This window comes from Neofelis nebulosa, chromosome 4, assembly GCF_028018385.1.
Source record: "Neofelis nebulosa isolate mNeoNeb1 chromosome 4, mNeoNeb1.pri, whole genome shotgun sequence".
NCBI classification, from domain to species: Eukaryota; Metazoa; Chordata; class Mammalia; order Carnivora; family Felidae; genus Neofelis; species Neofelis nebulosa.
This window is the reverse complement of record NC_080785.1, coordinates 24857806-24879680: the sequence shown is the minus strand read 5'-3', so window position 1 is coordinate 24879680 and position 21875 is coordinate 24857806. Positions and strand designations below refer to the sequence as shown.

At 53.4% G+C, this 21875-nt stretch overlaps 1 protein-coding gene across 1 annotated transcript in view; it reads left to right on the top strand.

The window, feature by feature from the left end:
- Window positions 1-21875, top strand: part of SND1 (staphylococcal nuclease and tudor domain containing 1) — a 425421-nt gene that overhangs the window by 393378 nt on the left and 10168 nt on the right. Inside the window, exon 17 of the mRNA XM_058724394.1 lies at window positions 15716-15904. Within this exon, the coding sequence (XP_058580377.1) occupies window positions 15716-15904 (189 nt within the window). The remainder of the gene's footprint in view (window positions 1-15715; window positions 15905-21875) is intronic.

The following is a 21875-nucleotide window of genomic DNA, read 5'->3' as shown; positions in this document are numbered from 1 at the left end:
AAGTCTGGCTTCAGAGTAACCATCGTGCAGTTCTGCCAATGGATGAGGTGCCCCAAATCAGGAGGAAATGTCGGAATGGAGACAGGCAGGTGGAGGTAGGACCAGACACAAAGCACCGTGCCTGTCTGTTATGCAGGGAATAAGTGAAAGTCATGCTAGGGGACCCTGCCCGGTAAAGGCTCTTCTTCTCTTTCTGACTCCCTTGTCTTCTCCCCTCTTTGCTTTCTGACTCCAATCAGCATGATCCATTGACCAGCTACACTACACTTGTCTGTTTCTTCTCATTCCTGCGTCCCAACTATTGTCACTGTACCAGGACTTCTGTGCATCTTGTTTAGGTTCCCATCCTTCCCTTCCTGCCTTCCTAAGGATGTACAGAACCCACCCCCGATCCATCTGTCCCAGATCTGTATTAGAAGGGGCTGGGCTCTGACCCATCCCATCACCCTATCCCTCAAGGTCACCCTCCTGAGCTTTTCTTCTGAGCAGATTGCACCTCTTCCTGGCCTCTGCTGTCTCTGCCACCTTCCCTCTCCCTCAGTATCTGCTTATACCTTCACTGACCTCGGCCTCCCTTTTTGTCCTGAAATTCTACCTCACTCCTGCTTTCACTCCACCATCCATGACTATTTCTGAAGTATGATCCAGGTCATTCCACATGCTAGAGCGTGTTTGCCTGGCCCCACCTGTGATGTCCTGCCTGGCCCCTCCCTGAAGTATCCCCACTGTCTAGCCCTCAGAGTTGGCGTGCTCCTGTGAACCCCTCCAGTGCCTGCCGTCTGTGCTACCATTCGGTGGTCATGGGTTTTACATGGCATTTTGTCACTAGTCGACGTGAGGCAGCGTCGTTGTGTCTTCTCAACTGAAGCTCTTTGAAGACAGAAGTTATTTTTTGTCCGTCTGCATCTATTGCAATGCCTAATGCAGTGCTTTTCTACTTAGGAGATGCCAAATAGCTATTTCTCGGTTGGTTGATTACAATAAGTCCTAGGTCTCTTTACACATCCTTAATGATTTTTATACATTGCAGTTCCTTCAACATCTGTCTTTCCATTTTGAAGAATCCTAATCATTTTTGGATGTTCTCTTCTCTTTAATCAGCTCAACTGGGCATCCCTGGTCCTTCTCCAGCCCTGCTGTATCTTTCCAGAGATGCAAGGCTGAACCACAATGATCTCCCCTTGCAGGGCACATTGTACTCTATTATAACTGTAACCTGCACTTTCTGCTGCTTGCCTGGCCTTGGAAGCTGTCTTTGTTAGGGAAGCTCTGGACAGCAACCAGGAACATAGCCATGTGGAAGGTGTTGCCCAGAAACAAAAGAGCCCTGCCAAGCACAGTCGCCCAGGAGCCCAGGAGCCCCCTCCATCAAGCCCCTTCTAGCACTGCCTAGAATCCTGATGCTTGGGCAATGACGTGGGGACTAGGTGTGGGTGCAAAAGAAACAGGCAACAGCCTCACTTGGAGGGCATAATGTAAAAGCAGTCTAGTTGATTCAGGACTTAACGTGAGCACTAAAGATGGAGTTGTTAGAAAGAGTGAATTAGGGAAGGCTTCCTGGAAGATATAAGTGGTGTGGGGGAGTTGCCCCTTGGACACATCTTCACACATTTTCTCTCGGCACTCCTGGGCAGAAACTTCCTGAAGTGGGGGTTCTCTCAGCAATCCCTTACCGGTAAACGGCCAGACATCTCTCTGAGTATGCTCTGCACCTCTGCTCCTCCCTTGGCGGTGCGGGGGCCGCTGCATGTCTGACTTTTCCGGCTGTGATGTAGGGTTGTGGCCTCAGGGACCAGCCGGGCTACAGGAGGCGGGTTGGGCAGCTCACTCGGCAGGCAGATGAGCTGAGCCAGAGCAAGGGGGGCTGGATTAGAGGAAATGAAGTTGGTGAGAGGGGGAGTATGGTGTACTTCGAGAAGATTCACGGTACTGAGAATCTCTCCCCATAGCCCTTCTTTTTCTTTTCATGCTCCTTACGACATGCCTTTTACTACCTGACTAAGACAGAGGATGGTGCTGGCCTTTCCTTTTTTTTCTTTTTTTTTTTTTTTCCTGCTCTTGACCTTCCCACTGTCCGTTTTCCTTGCCCACTGGCTCCAGGCAGCAGCTCAGGAGCAGTGGGCAATTGAGAGCATCTTCAAATAGCATTAAAAGAAATCCAGTTGCTTAAATAATGTTTACGTCGAGTGTCAGGGTGGGGGCGGGGATCTCAAAGCTTCCCCCCCCCCCCCCCCCCGATGACACTGACAGAAAGTCTGTGGCGGGAGAAGCTGCATTGACAGCAGTGGCCGCAGCCACACTGTCTTCTGTCAGAAGAGCCTGGAGCAGGCACCTCCGCCTAGGAAAGCGTTAGGCTCACCACGCTTCCTCCAAAACCAAAGGTATTGTCTTAAAAGCTTAATTGTGCCTTCCAGAAATCTTAGCCAAAGATGCTGAGCATCTTCATTTCCTGTCTCCATTTCAGAGCACACCTACGTTGGGAGCACTCCCCGTGTGGAGCAGAGAGCAGGTGTCAGTGGAATTCTGCTTAGTGTAACCAAACTGGAGGGTGGAGCAGGGCAAATGAGGCCACCCTCGTTTGGAGGAACCCCATTCGGAGGAACACAGGATAGCTGCTCCCTGCCTGAGAACAGGACAAGATCAGCCTGAGCAAATAGTAGGGCTGAGGGGCCACCCATTAGCTCCTGGGACCTCATTAAGCTGAGTTGTATTCGGCACGTTTGGTTGAAATGGGGGAGAGAGAAATAATTGTGACTAATGGCGCTCTGAGTCCTGTCAAGAGGATGGGCAAAGAGTCATGTCAACAGCTAAGCTGCTGACCCATCCTATGTATTGTCCTTTCCTACCACTAATACTTTTCCCTCTCTCGCCTTTGCTGTCACTCCAGTGGCTTTGGGTACTTTCAGGAGGTAACTACAAATGTAGCCCAAAACAGCATGAGGAGTCCATGGCCCAGGGAGTTGGGGAAAGACAGGGAAGAAGAGGGAATGTGGCCTCGGTGCGGAGACGCAGAGGAGTCAACACACCCGTGCCGGCCCACGCCCTTCGTTCCTGGTCTTTTCCCGGGCAGAGGTGGCCCGGACCAGCTGCAGACCACAGAGAGGTTTGGGAGGGCTTATGACATCTGAGAGCTCCACTCAGACGGTACAAGCAGTGCCATAGTTTCACTGTCAGTAACAATAAATGAGCAGTGAGGAAGCCCAGCCTCGACCCCCAGAAGAGGGCCGGGGCCGGGGCCAGGGTCATTGACCAGGCGATCTGGCCTCTGGCATACCGCACTTATCCCAATCTGGGCTCTGTGTGCTCAGACCGTATAATGGGTGGCTTCTACCCACAGGCCCTTCTTTGTATTACGGAGAGGCCACAGAGATCACAGGCCCTCCAGGTCATACTGAGCAAGGGCCTCGTTTGCCCACATGACTGGAGGGTGAGCACACAACAGCCCTCGCCCACTGGCACTGCTGGAAGAGGACGACTGTATCATCTGAAAGGATTTTTTTATTTTCCTTCCTGTGTTGAAATAGGTTTGAGACAGACTTTGGGAACGTGCATGAAACACAGGCAGAGTCCCTGAAGAGGCCCAGATCTCCTCTCCACTGGGCCTAAGAGAGCAGCCCCTGAGTGTGGTGAGAGGGGAGCAGGGGGCTTTCTCTGCGGCCTGTCCAGGAGTGTGGATCACAGGACTTCTGCCGGCCCTACCGCTTTGCCTTCCTGTGAATCGGAAAGGGGTGCCTGCCGAGGACAGCAGGCCCAGGGCCAGCTTCCTGCTGGCATGTGAAGGCAGCTGGATTTTAAGGAAGAATACGGATGAACACAGGGGCAGGGGGAAATAAATTGCCTGGCTCCTAGCTGCAAGTGTAGGATTTTTATCTGTTCCGAATTCTTTTCTCTTGTGCCTTTCTCTGGCCTGCAAGAGGGATTAGTGTCCATGCACCTATTCCAAGAGACCAGGTGATAATGAAAGAGAAGGAGCTCCACATCCCCTTTCCCCTAGCATAGGACATCCCTGCCACAACCTGACAGCATTTTAGTGGCCCCCGTGGCCACAGCCCAGTTCTGAGAACTCTGAAGTGACTGACCTTGTCCAAGCTCCAGATTCCCTTAAACCTAACAGCAGTGGCCTTTCCCCCAAAGATTTCCCTGTTCTCCTAGAAGGACCTGAGACCTGCCCACACTGGCAAGTGACTTGTAGCTTGAGGCTTTCTCAGCCCTGCGCTCAGATGTTCCCTCAGGCGACTGAGTCCTAACTGGGACACCTACCCCCTGGCTTGGAGGACTTAGCAGACAGGCTCTGGGGTCCTGTCCTGTCCTCTTAGCTCTTCCTCTGGCTGTCTCGTGTCTGCTTTTGCTCTTCACCCCTTCCTTGCTGAGGGATGGTGGCCAGGAGTGGTGGATGTGTAGGAGACCAGAGGGAGGCATACACAGCTGCTGCCTGTGTTCATGCCTGGATAAATAGAGGAATCCATCCTCGCTCCAGTTATATTCAGTACAGGCAAAGCCAAGTGCGAAACAGCCCCTTCTGCTCGTGACGTCTGGGAGCCTCTGAGTCATCAGTGCTGGCTGCACTGACCAAAAGCCAGTTTCTGCCCCTCCGGGCTCCTATGAGCAGACCTGCTCTGACAGGGGCATCTGTGGGAACATCCCTGTCACCTCAGAGAGGTTCTCGAAACAGGCCTTCTCCCAATTTGTTCAGCGCCACTGGATTTCCCCAAAGACCGTTTTCTGTCCCAGGAACTTTCCTTCTCCCAAGTTGACTGCCAGTAATCTGGAGAAGCTAAGACCTCTTACCTTTCATCATCTGCTCACTGAATGCCTCCCGTGTGCCGGTAACAAGACATTAATAAGTGCCCATTATGATACTGTAATTAGTAGTGGCATGTGGGGGAAAGCATTGCTAAGTAAATAATGTAATAGTTTGAGTGAAATCCCATCAGTGCAGAATCTTCATGGGCTGGGTAGGAGTTCACAGGTGCCGTAATAGAAGGAGCGTTCTAGCCGCGGGGAAGAGTGTGTACAGAGGCCTGAAACGATGCGTCATGTGTGTGGAGCTGGCGTTGGTTTGGCGTGACCAGAGCAAAGTAACGAGGGCCAAAATGGTGGAAGGTGAGACCAGTAAGAACCCAGTGGTAAGAAGCTTATACTCTGCTGTGCTGAGGAATTTGGACTTCAGCAGAGAGCAGGGAAGGGTCTCAACAGCAGCAGAAGGGATCAGGTTTGGATTTTCTGGTTAAGTGACCCAAACGCACAGTAACTGTGCGCTTACTGTCTACCAAACTCTTCCTGAGTATTTAACTAGAATCAGTTTATTTATTCTTCAGTAAAAATCATTGAAGTAGGCACCATTATTATGCCCATTTGACCACTTAGGGTCCCACAGCTAATAAGTAGTTGAGCAAGGCTTGACTCCAGGTGGTCTGGCTCCCCAGCCTGTCTCTGACCATCGTGCTGCACTGCCTGTGATAAGCCTCACTGCAGCATTGTGGAGGGGCCATTAGGGACACTGGTGGCAGGGATACCAGTGAAGGGGACTGTCCCCCAAAGATAGGACCTGAACTCAAGGAGTGGCAGTGAGGATAAAGAAGAGAGGAAGAATTCAAGTGACATCTATGAAGTAGAATTAGTGTGATCCGGAGATTGAGTGTGAATATATAAGGGAGCCAAGGATGACTCCCGAGCTTCTCGTGCTGCTGACTGGGATAAGAAATGCAGGTGGAGGCACAGGTTTTATAGTGACGATAGTAGATTCAGAATTAGACTCGTTACATTTGAAATTTGTCAGGTTGGAGTTGAATTCTGAAGAGAGGTCCGGACTGGAAATAAAAGTCATGGTGTCCTGTAACTCCGGGAGCAGTGAAAAAATGGGGGCTGTACAGCTTAAAGTGGCCCCCTGGTAAATATCCGTATTCAAGGGGCATGTTGTTGGGAAAGAATTCACGATTGAAACTAAGAGCAGGGAGAAGAAGCCACGATTGAGAATCACAGAGGCCTTAAAAAAAAAAAAAAAAAAAAAAAGTTTAAAGTGGAAGAGGGCTTCTTAGCTTGGTTAGATCATTCAAAAGGTCAAAATCGATGACATGTGAGAAGAAATTGTTAAAATTACAGTTGCGAGGTCTCGAGTGACTTAGAAGTCGCAGTTCCATTGCAGTATTGATAGCGGTGAACCATCACAATGGATGGGGAAGAAAAAGAGAGTTGAGGAAATACTCTGGGTAGGGAGAAATAGGTTGACTGGGTGGGATAGGAGGTCAAGGCAAGGTTTTCTCGGATGGGCAAGATATTCATAGGCAGAGAGGTGGATGGGAGAGGGGACTGGAATGGTGACAGTATGTGAGAGGTGACTGGTAGGTGCCCGAGGAAGCCAAAGAGGGTGTGATCTAGAGCTAGGTTTCTTTTTCTCTGGGGTGGGAAGGAAAGAAGTAATTATGGGGGCGCCTGGGTGGCTCAGTCGGTTAAGCGGCTGACTTCGGCTCAGGTCATGATCTCGCAGTCCGTGAGTTCGAGCCCCGCGTCGGGCTCTGTGCTGACCACTCAGAGCCTGGAGCCTGTTTCACATTCTGTGTCTCCCTCTCTCTGACCCTCCCCCGTTCATGCTCTGTCTCTCTCTGCTTCAAAAATAAATAAACGTTAAAAAAAAAATTTTTTTTTTGAAAGGAAGTAATTATGAATGACAATATAGGAGCTTTTTAAAAGCAAGATGCGGGTCCCCATAGAAACCCACAGCAGTTCAGGTAAAGAAGCCGGAGAGCTGGAGTCAGCAAAGCAGAGGGCGCCTGTCCAGAGTGGGCCTCGGGATCAGGGGGACACACAGGTCCTCATAAAGGGGGAAGTGGCATTTTAACTCGACCTGATTGAACAATATTCGATTACTTTCAGACCAGGTCAGACATTTGATAGCCACATGTAGTTAGTTATTCCATGTCATACATACACTGATTTGCCCTGACAAGAGGCCAACCTTCCTCTCGCCGCTAGCTCGGTCCCCACAGGGCTCGGGTACAGCCTGAGGTACTCTGGCTGGGCTTTGGAAAACGCCACCGTGGCTGCCTCCGTGGCCCACGCCAAGGTTTGGGATGAAGAACTGCATGGGGGCACCTGATGAACAGCAGTCTTGTCTTCGCTGCTCTTTTGGGCTGGCGCTGCTCTTCTCCATGTCAGCCAAGGAGGATGAGAGGAGCTGGGCCACTCAGTGTGCCCCACGATCTGAAGGAGTTCCAAAGCTTGGCTCGGTCTCAGGAAACCTGTGGGGAAGGGTGCCACCAGGGGTGCCCTGGACAGGGGTGCAGAATGAGGGCTTCCTGATTCGGGGTCATTCCTGCATGAATCTCAGAGAAGAGAGAGTTAAATCTCCTTCCAGCCTTTAGCCCCGGGTTTTCCTGAGAAGATGAACAATCTACTTTCCTCATTGTCTGCACCAAAGGAACAGATTGCGTCAGTTTATAAACTGTGTTACTGCCTGCAAAGGCCTGGAGTCAGCAGGTTTGCATTTCCCGGCAGACTCCGACGATGCTGATCACTTTGGCTGCCGCCTCTCTGCCTCAGGCAGGACCAGGAGCTGCCCCGCACCCCCCCCCCCACCCCTACTCATCCCACCCCTCATCCCTGAGGTATTCTGGGAGAGGAAGAAGCCCTGAACTTCTAGCTGAGCCATCTTGTTCTGTGCTCAGGCCTTCCATCAGTTTCCAGGAGCTTCTTGACCCCTCCGGCCACCGTGCCGACTCGGGCCTGATTTCCAGGCATTCCTAGGGCTTTGGCTTGGGCCAGCACATGGATGTCCGAGGGAGGTTTTCTGGAGAACAGTTGGCACTGTGGGCTGGACTTGAAAGAGTCATCTGATCTGGAGGTGCCGCGGGGTTAGGAGCAGGGGCGCTGATGGGGACCAGAGCGCTGCTTCTCCAGCACAGGGGAGATTTGTACTGCTGCCTGCCTCTCCCCTGCCCACTCCCTGCCGGCAGCTGCCGGTAATGAGACCCAGGAGGCATTTCATGGGCACTGCCTCTCCAGCTCCCAGAGCGTTACATTATTAATTGCAGTGTGGTAACGTTCGTCGTCTCTGAGAGACGTTGCTGTGTCTGCGCGTGCCTGTGAGTGGCGGGCACACGTTGGCTGTGTTAAGCTGCTACTATATTAAGGTGAGGTGTCTCTTCAAGTTCACAGCTCTAGCTGTGGCAGCACGTTACAGCCTTCATGCAGCATCAGTGATGGTGGAAAACCAGCTCTGCGGCGATGCGGCTACCTCTGTGTAACAGGCAAGGAGTCTCCGGTGCAGTCTGGCTGCTCTGGATCACTGCTCACATTCTGGCAGAAAAGTGGTGGGAGGCGTGGGTTCGGAAGAGGCTGGAGTGCCCTTTGTGCCTCTCTGCAAGTTTTCCTGCGGGGCCCGAGGGTTCGCAGGGGGCTTCTCTGCTTGCCCTTCTGTCTCCTCAGCCCCCAGTCGTACTGGTACACCACCAGTGCCACCACCCAGCCCCGACTGTCCCCTCAGCTAGTTCACAGCCGAGAGCACCCTAAAACCTTGGTTCTGCTCTCATTTGTGTGTGAGGAGACTGAGCCTGGAGGGGACGTGACCCGCGTCCTCCCGGCCCAGATCACAGTTCCAGTCAGTCCGGTGCTTTTTCTTTGTTCCTCGGTGCCTTGTCATCCAATCTTCCTTCCTGCCGTGTTCCTAGTTTCAGGCTTTTTCCCATACTTGTTGCTGGTGGCTTTGGGGGTGTTGAAAGCAGGCCTGTGGCCAGACAGCATGTGGGAAGGATAGAGGCTTCTGCCTGTCATTAAGGCCCCTGATGTCACCTCCCCAGAGGCAGCCCTGAGCAGTCTGCTCTCTGCCTTCTAGAGGAACTCGCAGCCTGTATAACCTCCATCGCCGTCACCTGTGCGGGAAGTCTTCGTTTCCAAGGACCCCAGGGCAGGGGTGTCCTGTGCCACTGCTCTTGTCTACCTGGCTTCACCTGTCCTGCCGGAGGCGGCCCACCTCCCCTGGAGGAGAGAGCATCCCCTCGCTATTTTCCAGGCATTCCTCAGCCTCCCAACCGAAGAGGCTGGCTAAAGAACAGTCCTCTCCCGCGCTCAGGCACTGTGCCTAGAGGTGGGGCTGGCACACTTGGGGAGATCGTACCTTTTCTCCATCCTCTTGACACACAAAAAAGGAAGGTGGGTACATAAGTATGGGATCTCCCTGCCCTCCCCCATTGCCAGTCGCCTCTGTGCTGTACCTCCTTTGGCTGCCCTGAGTCACCAGTGGAGCGTGCAGCCCCCTGCTGTGTCTCCTCCTCTGCTCAACACTTCAGAGTTTCTTTGCCCTGAGCGCCCCTAGCTGCCTTGTTCAAGTTTGCCTTTCAGTGGAGGCAGCCTCCAGTGCCTTCTCCCTCCCCTGGCCCAAACCTCACCAAGACCCAAAGGAGGCTGCAGGAGGACCTGTGTCTTTTCACCCTTGCCCCAGACTTGGAACCACTAGTCATCCAGGAACCACAAGTCTCCTGGAGCAGGAGAGGTAGGACAGCTACCTGAACCCCCAGGGCAGTCAGAATTTCCTCTGCGGTCTTATGGTGAGCTCTGAAGTGACCAATCTCTCTCTCTCTCTCTCTCTCTCTCTCTCTCTCTCTCTCTCTCTCTCCCCCCCGCCGTCCCTCCCCCCCCCCCCCCCCCACACACATATATATACTTTACATAAGGTTTCAGAATCTGAAGGCTTAGTGGCTGGGAAGGAGCAGGACAAGTTGAGAAAGAGTATCCATAAGACCCTCAGCCCCTGGGTGGCTTTCACTTCCCTTCCTGTGACCCCGTGCACCGTTCTAACCCTGCGCTGCACCCCAGGCCCAGAATGTGCCACACTGCCTAGAGAGAAAGATGACTCAGACCCCACTGCCTGCCTGATGGAGTAGTTCCTAAGAAGCTGGACAGAATCCAAACAAGGGAAAGGAAGGGCAGTGTGGAAGAGGGGAGCAGGACAGGGACCGAGTATATTTCTGGAGGCCAGGGCACTCCAGCCACTAAGGAAAGAACTATAGGCAATGAAACAAATTCATGGCCACCACAGCTTCTCTCCTCACTTGTTCTCAGCCACGGAGAGCGAGCCAGAGCCGCTCCAGTTCTCCCCTTTCCTCCTTTCCCTTCTCCCCTTCCTCACGCACCCGCAGCTGGGAAGGGTGAGACCACAGCCCGGCTGGGTGGGCACTGAGGTGTGTGTGCTGCCTGGGCACGGGAGCTCTTCCTCAGTAATTAGGAGACATGCAAATTAACAGCCTGTGCCGTTTGTATTAATTTGGTAAATAAGCCAGAACAATTTCATTAGTGGCACATTAATGTGCTTGGGAGCAGGAGAACGTGTCCCACTGTGAGGCAGCGGGCCCGCCGGCTGCCCCAGCCCACGGACAGGCCGAGTCCAGTGTGTCCAGCTGCTCTCCCGCTGGGTGCGGCTGGCCGGGCCGTGTCCCCTCCCCTTGGCCCTGTGGCAGAGAGAGACGCGCCCCCCCCCTCGACTGAGCAGAACAGCACCTGGTTATTCAGCTGGGTGTGAGGACAATCACACATTAGCTCTTCCCATCAGCCCACACTTGCCTTCCCTCCACTCTATATTTTGCATGAGGCCCCCTGGGTGTAAGAAACCCAAACCTTCTAGATGGAGGGAAAGCTAAGGGGATGGAGCTCAGCCCGAGCAGGGCTGCTGCTGGCCCGTATTAGCTGAAGGGAAGAGGAAGCAGTTTTATGTTACTTCCTTGAATACATAGGATCCGCTTCTCTTTTTACGGACAAGAAAACTGGCTAGGAGAGGAGAGTTTGTGGGACTTCCCAAAAACCCCAGCCAGAGCTAGGATTTGAGCCCAAGTCTATCTGACTCCATGATCCATGCTCTTCCTGCCATCTCATTGCCCGGTCAGTACACCCAGCTCTGGGGAAGACGCGGGGTGGAGAAAAAGCTTTGATCCCCCTTGGAGCAAACAACCTAGTTGAAGAATAAAGATATTTGGAAATAAAATAACTGGCCCTACTATGAGGTAAAAAGTTGATGCTGATGATGATGATGATGATGAAGCACTTATGTGTCCAGTAATCTTCTACATGCTTAGTGTATGTATTAGCTCATTTAATCATAACAAATCCTTTGAGATAGGGAATATTGCAATGCCAGTTTTACAGTAAACAAGGACACAGGGACACCTGGGTGGCTCAGTCGGTTAAGCGGCCGACTTTGGCTCAGGTCATGATCTCACAGCCCGTGAGTTCGAGCCCCACGTCAGGCTGTGCTGACAGCTCAGAGCCTGGAGCCTGTTTCAGATTCTGTGTCTCCCTCTCTCTGACCCTCCCCTGTTCATGCTCTGTCTCTCTCTGTCTCAAAAATAATTAAATAAATAAATAAATAAATAAATAAATAAATAAATAAACAAACGTTAAAAAAAAACAAGGACACAGAAGGTTAAGTGACTTGCCAAAGGTCACATAGGTGGGAGGTGGATTTGAACTGAGGCAGTCTGGCTCCACAGGCTGTGCTCTTAACCTCTGTGCTGTACACTCCCCTCTAAATGCCAAAGGGTGGGTGAGCCTATAGGTGTCCACAGAGTGGTTGACTTGGGGATGGGTTCGGGAAGCCTTCACAGGAAGGTGGTACTGAAGCTGGAAGAGCTCAGCTCACAGGGCCTAGTTCGGACCAAAGATCCGCACCCGCTCTGTCTGCCTCAAGAGCACGGGGCAAGAGATGCTGGCAGATGGCCAGACCGGCCGGGGTGCCCAGTGAGGCAGCAGCACGGTGTCCTTCGGCGCCTGAGGAGCAGGTCCGACCTCAGGCGTCTCGGCCGCCCTCTTCCTCGTTCTCGCCCAGCTGCTTCCTCAGTGGGATGCCATGGCCCCCCCTCATGATCTCTCAGGAGGCCTCCTCCCCTCAGCTCTGTTTTCCTAGGCCTTAGCTTCAATATGAGCATTGAAGAGGGGAATGAAGAGAAGAGCCTCCATCTGTTCCCTGCTGACACCGCCTGTGTCCATGTGGACACGTACTCTGCGGTACCCTAAAGGCCGGATCAGCTCACGTGTGTCCACACCGAATGCCCACGCACAAATGAAACACTCCAGCAGCCCACGGTCATCACCCAAGTCTTGAACTCCTGATGTCACATGCCATTGTAGGAGGCCTCCCAAGGGAAGCTGTTGAGTCCAAATCTCTCCCTGAAACACTCCACAAGATGCTGAAGAGACAAGTTGCAATATTGTATAGCACTTTCCGGTTTACACAACACTTGATTATAAAAGCCAGAGAGAAACCGGAAGAGGTTTCCTGTGTATTTGACAGGAGTGAGCCTCCCCTAACTCCTGTCTTCAGTTTGAAACAAACTTGTAGGAAATAGCTCTCCGTATACCTCTAGATAGTCAATCCTCATTCTGTGTGATTCCGTTTTTGCAAATTCACTTGCTAAAATTTACTTGTAACCCAAAATCAGTGCTCGTGGGACTTTTTTTTTTTTTTTTTTTTTAACGTTTTATTTATTTTTGAGAGAGAAACAGAGCGCAAGTGGGGGAGGGGCAGAGAAAGAGGGAGACAGAATCTGAAGCAGGCTCCAGGCTCCGAGCTGTCAGCACAGAGCCCGACGCGGGGCTCGAACTCACGAACTGGAAGATCATGACCTGAGCCAAAGTCGGATGCTCAACCGACTGAGCGACCCAGGTGCCCCATGGGACTTTTTTGATCATTTGTGGATGTGCACTGTAGTGAAAATTCCAAGTCTGCTGGTGAGCACATCTCCCACCTGAGGCTGAAAAAGGTGCTGCACAGCCTTCTTGTTCAGCTGTCACCCCACACACAAGTGTCTTGTGGTCCTGCATTTTTCCTTTTTGTGTGTGTGCTTTCTCTTGGTGATTTTGTAGTTTAAAATGGCCTCCAAGCAGAGTGCTGAAGTGCTGTCTAGTGTTCCTAAGTGCAAGAAGACTGTGATAAGCCTTAAGGAGAAAATACATGTGTTAGATAAGCTTTATTCAGGCATGAGTGATAGTGCTATTGGCTGTGGTTTCAATGTTAATGAATCATCAGTATATATTAAATAAGGTGTCTTTAAACAGAAACATGCACAGAAGAAGGTTATGTATTGGTAAGTTGATAAAAATGTGATGAGAGTCCTGCAGGAATCTAATCCTGTGTTTCCCCTGGGAGCGATGGTTCAGGATTCACTAATTCAGTGTTCATGGTGCCTTTATAGAACATAAGTACCACAAACACTGAGAATCAGCTGTATCTGTATATCTCCGTATGTATGTGTGGTTTATATGTACTTTTTAACTAAGAGAAAGTATCAAAAACCTGAGTCTTAAAGTTGATCAGAAAAATAGAGCATATACAGACATTGGTCCATGAAATGTTATAGTCAGGCTACAAATTCCTGGCACTCGATCTGAGAGAAACATGATGAACAGTGAACACTTATACCAACCTAGGACCACCATGCTTAACCCAGTGCTTGCTCCCAGTGGAACTCTCCCAGGACTAGAGAAGGGTTAAGACTTTGGTCTTCCGATTGAATTCTTTGTGCCCAGAAGGATAGACACGGCACAGGGCTTGGCTAGAGAGGTCACAAGTCAAGATACTTGGGAGTAGCCCCCATCCCTCCACTGAGCCCAGCCCACCTTCCCCTGAATGCCTTTGATGGAGAAAGTACCTTGGTTGCAGCAGCCATAATGAAAGGGGAAGCAGAGACCCACAGGCTACAGTTTTATCTCCCTCCGTAACCCAAGATGGATTCGGTGAGAGGACAGTGCCCAAGGCTAGAGATTTCTTTCCTCTGTGCCTGGCTGGGCCCAGGGACTTGTCAAGCCCAGGTTAGCATATTGATTGCAGGCAGGGAGAGGCTGGTAAGTGTGAAGTCAGCCAACAGGGTTGGTAGTGTTGACCCCAGGAGTGGCTCCCAGTCACTGTGTCTGTTGCTAGTGTGAGCCCTTGAGAGGCCATCGTCTGGTTTACAGCATCAGAGGTGAGGTGTGAATTTGGGGTTTGCTACGTGGAGTGAGGTCTAAGTGTGGGCACCTTATAGGATGAGAAGGATTGTACCTGCCTGGGTATTTCATCAACCCGTCTCTAGGGTTCTTGCCTCCATTCTAGCAATCGGGTGCCAAGAGGAATTATGGCAGGGAGCATCAAGCTTCTTGTCACAGCCACACTAGCCCACCACAGGCTTCTCAGAACTAGAAGGAGGCCGTGTGCTCAAGCAGGGCACCTGTCCTCAGTTTTAGGAAAACGACACTTGGCTACTAACATGGCAAAAGACCAGAGGTCCAGGAATAGGGGACCTACCTACCCACCTACAGAGTCAGCTTGGAATGGATCTATATATAGTATCTTTTTTTTTTCTTTTTTTTTTTTTTTTTTTTCTAGCTCTAATAAACTCTTCATATCTGCTTCTGGGCCAGACCCCAACCTCAGGCATCATTGAACTTGCATTTCCACTTGAAGGGTTAACCGTAAGCCTTAAGTAGGAAGAGGGTGTTCAAGAAAAGGGAAAAGCCTGGGTCCTGCCTTCCTGGTCCTACCCCTTCTTCTCCCCATTGCCTTCTGTCTGCATGCCCAAGTCACCTCTGTCTACTTACCGGGTGCCATGTCCCCCACATCTCTCCCTGCTCTCTTCCCTCTCCTTCCCTCCGCTCTCCTCTCTAACCCTCTGCCCTGGGCTGCTGCTGCTGGCTCCAGCCCGGGCTTCAAAGAATTCCCAGGTATTTAGACATTCATTTTATTGCTTAATCGAGCTTGAAGCTGTTTAAATTAATACAAGTCTTCATATTTGGCAGCAAAGACTTTTACAAGCCCCTTTTAGCAGAGAAAGGAGGAGGTTGGGAGAGAATCAAAGAAGAAATTCACCCTGGGCCATTGCCTTCATGAGGTGGAAGCAGATCAGCTACCACAAGGGCCAAGGCATCAAGGCCACCCTCTTGGAGGAGCAGAGTCAGTACTGGGGTTCGGGGTCTTGGAGAGGCCCTCAGTGGAGGAGGCTCAGATGCCCCCGAGCCCTGCAGGGATCCCTGAGGGTTCTGAGGTTCCGCCACAGCATAAGGCCCCAAAGACTGGCCCGATGGTAGTGATTACACCCTTCTAGTCACTCCCTGTCAGGAGCAGCCCCCCGCTGTGGTCACCCCACAAATGCCCTCGTGTGTTAGTAAACTCCCTGTTCACACCCTTCTGCCCACCTGCCCCCTTCCCTCCTCTCCTTGCCTGGCTCTCATCCAGCCATTTTAATCACCTCTGTTAAGCATTAATTCCTTCAGCTGTACACCCCTCTCCCCAGGGATTGTCTTGCTTCCCCAGGGCCTGCCTGTCTTCCTAGAAGAGCCGGGGGTGGGTGGGCGCTAAAGAAGAGTGGGATGTTCCCAGAGCTATGTCTGCTGCTTGTCTCACTCCCGATCCCCAGGCTGCACTCACACGCACACGGTTAACGCAGACTCCCTTGCTTAAGCTAAGGGGAGCCGAGTTTACCCTAGAAGCTGTCTGCCAAAAGATCTGAGAAGAAGGGAGTTTTGAAGTTGCTTGGTCAGTGACGTATCTGTAAGGATGATTCTGGGGTGTGAGAGGCTAGAACGCGTAGGTCCCACTCACACCTGAAGCGAAGGGTTCTAAGAGGGTCAGCAGTGCTGGAGCTCCAGTGAGCTCTTGCTCTTGTGCCTAATGCGCTCCTGTCCTGTGGTGTGAACGCCCTGGCAGCTGGCCAGGGCCTCCCCCTGCAGGCTGACACCCCCTTTCTCTGTTCCCCAGGTAGAGGTGGAGGTGGAGAGCATGGACAAGGCCGGCAACTTCATCGGCTGGCTGCACATCGATGGCGCCAACCTGTCCGTCTTGCTGGTGGAGCACTCACTCTCCAAGGTCCACTTCACTGCTGAGCGCAGCTCCTACTACAAATCCCTGCTGTCTGCTGAGGAGGCCGCCAAGCAGAAGAAAGAAAAGGTACGGGTGTGGAATCGGGCCTGGCCGGGGAGGAGGTGGGCGCCACCCCAGAGCTCAGACTTCCTGCCTTCCCGCCCCTCCCAACACCACTGCCTCCACACAACAGACAGAGCGGTTATCCCCCACCTGAGGGACCCCAGTTGGTGTTGGTCTCAGACCCCACGTCAGGAGCCACACGTGACCGAGGGAGAGGCTGCCAGCTTAGGCTTCGTCAGCCACAGGCCTCCTCTGGTGGACCTGGTGGAGGAGAAAGCTGTCTGGAAGGTGACCTTGGAGCCATGAGAGGAGTGCCTGGGAGAGCCCCTTGTGAGCAGGAGACTGGGGAGTCCTCCCTTCGCCAGCCCGGACCCTTCTGTGCTGCCCTCGGAGCAGCTGGGCGACCCGCAGCCCACTTCTGAATTTCCTTCGCATCGCCCTGTAGGGAAGCCCATTTTGGAAGCTACCCCAGGAGATGCATAAAGCTGTTAGGACAGCAGATTTATAGCCCATCAGTCTCTGCAGACACTGCATTGAAGAGACAAGGAGGGTGGGTCGGAAAGCAGCTTTTGGAAACAAATGGACGATTAAGGAACCCAGTGGTTTGGTGGTGGGAGCTGGGCTTGGCACCCCCCGACTCAGCCTGTCGCCACTGACTTATAGTCCAGCCCTGATAATGGGGATAAATCAGCCAGCCACCAATTTGTCAGGGCTTCTCTGAGCTTGAGGAGGATTTCATGGGACAGCCATGCTGAGCCATAAATTTGTTCCAGGAATAAACGTTTCCTTCCCCATGGGGCAGCCATCTGGCTTGCAACTCGCCTCCCAAAGTCAAGGCCCAGACACCTGCCAAAAGGAGTAGGGGGCATCAGGGCCCAGAGGCTCCTCATTCTCTTCCAACCCAGAGCAGCCACCTCCTCACTGGGTCCTTCCCAGCTGTCTTCCTTCAGGCACTGGCCCAGGGACTCCTGCCTAGATCTCTCTGTCTTTTCTTCCCGTCCCCTGGGGATTGGGACAGGTGACCAACCCTAATGAGAGTGGAAGAACTGTAGGGAGTGGTGACCCACAAATCTTGGGACAGGTGAGAGGGACTGTCCCTGTCTTGGAGGAATAGGCCACCATGAGGCCTCTGAGGACACTTCCACCCTTCCTTGTCCCAGTTCTGCTCACAGTAAACCCTGTCTTCCTAGAGTGATGGGGAAGCAGGCAACCTTAGCCCCTACTGCAAAGGAGCTTCCTCTTGGCTTTCCTGTTAGTGAGAGCTGAACTTAAGACTGCCAGCCCCGTGTCCTGTGCCTACTGAAGGGAAAGGCTGAGACGTGGTGCTGGGGCCTTGTGTGCAAAGGGCTGAACCTTCACCAAAGAATTAGCAGCAGGGGGTCAGCGTGGCAAGCACCGGCCTCTAAAGCCCAGATTCTGAAAGCGTCTCTGCCCCCAGGCCCTGCTCCCTTAGTCACTCAGCACACGAGCCTCTTCGGGTCTGAGTGACCCTCTGTTCTCTGAGATTAGAGACCCCAAAGGGACCCAAGAGAAGACAGAGGGGAATCTGGCCTGAGGTGGAGGAATGGGTGCCTTGGTGGGTGTTGTACTGGGCACCACTATTTCCTACGCAGTGGATTTGTCTGAAAGAGCCCAGGTCATCGTTTCACTCTTGCCACATGATGATGTTGAGGAGTAATTACCAGTGATTAATTACTTCCACAGGCTGCGTGGTTTTGTTCCAGTCCAATTAAAATGCAGTGCGCTACTCAGTGCAAGAGCTTGCCTGCCTGCTGGGTCCCTGTCCCGCACATCCCATCCTCTTCGGGGGGTCGTGGCAGAACCTAGTATGCCTTGCCTCTTCCGGTGGGGCTGGTTCCCAGGAGCGGTGTGTGTGTGTGTGTGTGTGTGTGTGTGTGTGTGTGTGTGTGTGTAGCACTGCAGCGCCCTCAGAGTTGGCTGGACTCAGATGAGAGAATTTGGTAGTTGCTGCATATCTGAGGTATTCCCAGGATGGAGGCAAGGATCTCCAACCTTGCCTCACTTGTGACCCCATGAGGGCTGCCTTAGCTGTCCGGAGACAGGCACATGTGGCTAAGGGATCATGGTGGTACCTGTGAGCTAACCAAGGAAAGGTAATGCTGAGAGATTTTGTGAGACTAAGAGCATGCAGATGTCTTTGGGGAATGTGATTATGTGTGTGCACATTTGTTAGCGGATCTGAGGGAACCTGGCAATGCTAGCTTCCCTTCCATGAGAACTTAACTGCCTCCCTGCTGGGCCTGATTCCTCCCTGTGCCCTGCAGACTTCTCTCCTCATGAAGATGCTGGTTGGGCCCTCCTCTTCCTCTACAGGAAGCTAATGCCAGGTTACCCCCTCCTCCTCCAGGAATCCTGGGTGGGTCTGTGGACCAAAGAGGGAAACACAGATGGCAGGCACCAGAACTGCCCTCCCTCCTCGGCCCCCCTCTTCTGCCCCAGCAGAGCCCTGGACAGGGCTGAGTTGGCCATTGATCGCCTTTTATTGAGCTTGTCTTCCCCACTGAGATCTTGAAGGCCTCCACAACCCTGGCCCCGAGCCAGCCCCACCCTTGGAGCCTATTGAGCGGAGATATTAAATAGGATTTAGAAAGGAAGGCCTCCAGCCAGTGGAGCCTCAGTTCACATCCCCAGTCTCCTGCCAGAAAGAGGATCTGGGACTCCCTGGGGAGGGAGTACAGGAAAGAGGGAGGGCCAGGGACGGGTGAGGACAGGAGGAGAGAGCCTATGCCCCTGACCTGGCCCCACAATGTAGACAGGAACTGGCATGACAGAGCAGCAATAGAACAGAGAAGGGAGGAAGGAGCCGCCTCCCTTGCCCATTCCCCCACCTAGGTCTAAGGCCAGGGTCACGGAGGGGTTACCAAGGGGCCCCGCCTCAGGACACAGTGCCATCCTGGCCCCCAGCCTGACCACAAACCCTACCACGAATCAGAGGAGCTGGGAAAGGCCTTTCCACATTAATGCAGTCCGGAGGTTTTCCCAGAGCAAAGCAGAGCCCTCTTGGGTGGGTCTCCCAGCATGCCTAGGCCCTGCTGCTTAGACCCAGTTCAGGCTTGCCTGCACCGAAGGCCAAGAGCATTCCCAGCTTCAGCGTCCCATCCTCCGGTCGGCATCTTGGCCACGCAGGTCCTTCCCCAGCTCTTCCATCTGCCCAGAGCCTGGAGGGAGAGCCATAAGGCACTGATTCTGTGCACACACAATTACTGTTCTCTCTGGAAGGGGTCTTTGGGTCTTCTTTGTCATCGCCTCATCGGTCCAGGATGAGGAGCATCCCTCCTGGGAATTCCCCAAAACAGGCTCCTTGGCAGAGATCTGAACTGTGAGAGGGCTAGGGATGGCTGTAGGGAAGTGGCACCCGTCTGGCAGGTGCCCGCCAGTGTGTCTGTCCCCTCTGCCCCAGTTTGCAGAAAGGCAACATAAGCCATTATGGGCAAAACGTGCCCTTGTTCTAAGGGTGGGCCAAGCTCTCAGCTGACTGTCTCCTTCCCACCAAGAAGCCACCTAGCCGGGCTACTACGTTTACCGGCTTGCTGGTGGCTAGGTCCCAGGGAACAGATGGTCACCTCCATCTCCTGAGGGAAACCTGCAGGGCTCCACTATTCAAGGGGCCAAGCCAGCTCCCTCTTAGAAATGGAGTTCCTTTATCTGAGGAGCAGCTCTCCCTGTCCTACCCTTTGGCAATCTCATCCTTCTGGTGTCTTTTCACCTTGGCAGGCAGCGGGGGGTACACCCTGCTGTGCCCCTCCTACCAGTGAGCTGTGGGACCTTGTCACTGGACTGGCCCCACTGCCACACTCCTTGTGGGAGCAAGAGGCCTGCAGGCCGTCCCTGAGGCTTTTGTTTGCATCATCCGTGACCTCCATCTTGCTGCCCACCTGAGCCTGCCTGCAGAGGAGCTCCACCCTTCTCCCCAAGGAGGAAACCTGATGCTGTCGCCCAAGGCGCATTTACTTGAGGAGTCATTAGCAGTTCCTGCTCCCCCGCTGTCAGTCTGTTCCCAGTTCATCACCACCGCTGAGGAGACTCCTTCCCCACAGCCCCCACAGCCGAGGGAAGCAGGGCAGGGTTAGGATGGAGCCCAGAACGGCTCTGAGCCTCAGGCCCACTCCAGGCCAACGTCTGAGACGTGCTGGCTGCACCTGGGAGGGAGCCAGAAGAGCGAGGTAGATGGGAGAAGGGCCCACTGCCTGGGGGTGGGGCAGAAGGAAGGCTGAGGGGTTGGAGGGAGGGTAGGTACTGGCTGGTGGGGGGAGGCAGCACTTGGCTTCAGCTTAGTTGAGGCAGTACTGACAGTCCTGTGTCTCAGTGAGAGTCCCGTCGGTCCTCGAGCTGCAGAGGTCCCAGAGAGGCTAGGACTGACTGAGTTGTCACCCCCCCTGGGGAACTTTCCCCTAGCAGGGCTCAGAGAGAAAGTCTACCTCAACAGGATGTGGGCCTTGGAACGGGAAGTAACCGTGGGTGGTCCCCCAGAGTGCTCCCAGCAGTCTGTGCCGTGGCCTCCAATGGGAGAGGCCCTTTCACAGGGAAGTCCGAAGGCTAGAGACGCCCATGGGCCAGGAGTCTCTGATCTGATCTGAGTTGAAGTCCTGCTCTTTGCCTCCTTTCCCGTGGCCGCCAGTCCTCGGCACGTGGAAAGCAGAGGTGTCCAGACGCCAGGGATTAAGGGGGCAGCTGCGCCGGGACTGGTGCTGGGAGAGAGTGAGAGGGGAGACCTGTTTGGGTTAGAGTCTGACCTCAGATGGCAGAAGGCAAGGGCACTACTGCGTGTGGCTGGCCGAGGTTTGGGCCCGGGTGACGTCTCTCCCATCCCCCTCGGCCGTTCCCTGGCAGCCTCCCTCAGGCGCAGCCCCTGTTGCTCATTCCAGTTCTCAGGGCCCTGGTCCTCAGTGTCCCCTTCCAGTGGAAGAGTGTGAGCACACCGCATGAAAGGCAGGAGTGTAGCCTCTGCAGGTGGGACCCAAAGAAGGTTCAGTAATTCAGACATCCCTGTCCTTGGGCTGCTTCCTCGTGCCATCCAGGGATCCGCAGGTCAGCTGAGTGATTCTGTGGTCATGTGGCACAGCCCACAGGTTCCAGGGGCCTCTTCCCTCTTGCAAGGAAGAAAAGGAGATGCAGGAGGTCTGTGGCTTGACTGAAGTCAAACAGCAAATTGAAGGACAAGAGCCCACATCTCCCACCTACAACCTTTCCCTCTGTGTCTAGAGGCCCGGTCAATGCCAAAATGTCCCCTTGAGGACCTTGAAGCTTGAAGATCCCTAGCACCTGGGTGTCCAGGTTCAGATCCTGGTCCTGCTACTTCTAGCAAGCCTGGGTGCCTCTGGTCCCTCCTTTATAAAACAGGGTAATGTTAATACTTACTCAAAGGGTTGTCGTACGGATTAAAGGAATTAATACTTGGAGAATGTTTAGAATGGCGCCTGGCACCTAGTAAGCATGTATGTTTTGGCTAATACGTTTATTACCCCCTGTTCTTGTGTGACTGTGGGACTCCGTGTGTGGTCCAGTCCCTCACCCCCTTCTTGCTGCTCAACTGGACAGCCCCGCCCTCTCCTGCTCTGACAGGCTTCACTACCGGGATAATCTCCTGGCCGCGGGATCGGACTTGATGCACCGTCACATCGAATCAGCTTCTGAGCCGCTGCAGCCCTGACAGTGCAGGGCCAGGGGAGGAGGAGGAAGGCGAGGGTGGAGGGGAGTGGCCCAGCTTCTGAGCTGGGGTCAGAGCAACCTGCTTGAGGTGAGGACACAGAAGTTGCTGAGGCAAGGCATTCCTGAACAGTGACAAGCCCTCCCCTCCGTGGCCCGGGGCTGTCACTTGGAGAGCTTCGGAGTGCCATGGCCCTGGGCGGTGCGAAGGCCTCAAGAGTTCAGTGACCCCTACTGAGTGATGTCAGAGTGGGAAGTGGGGTCCCAGAACCGCGACACCAAGGTTCTCACGCTCTGGTTTGCATGAGGATTGCCTGATAGTCTGCTT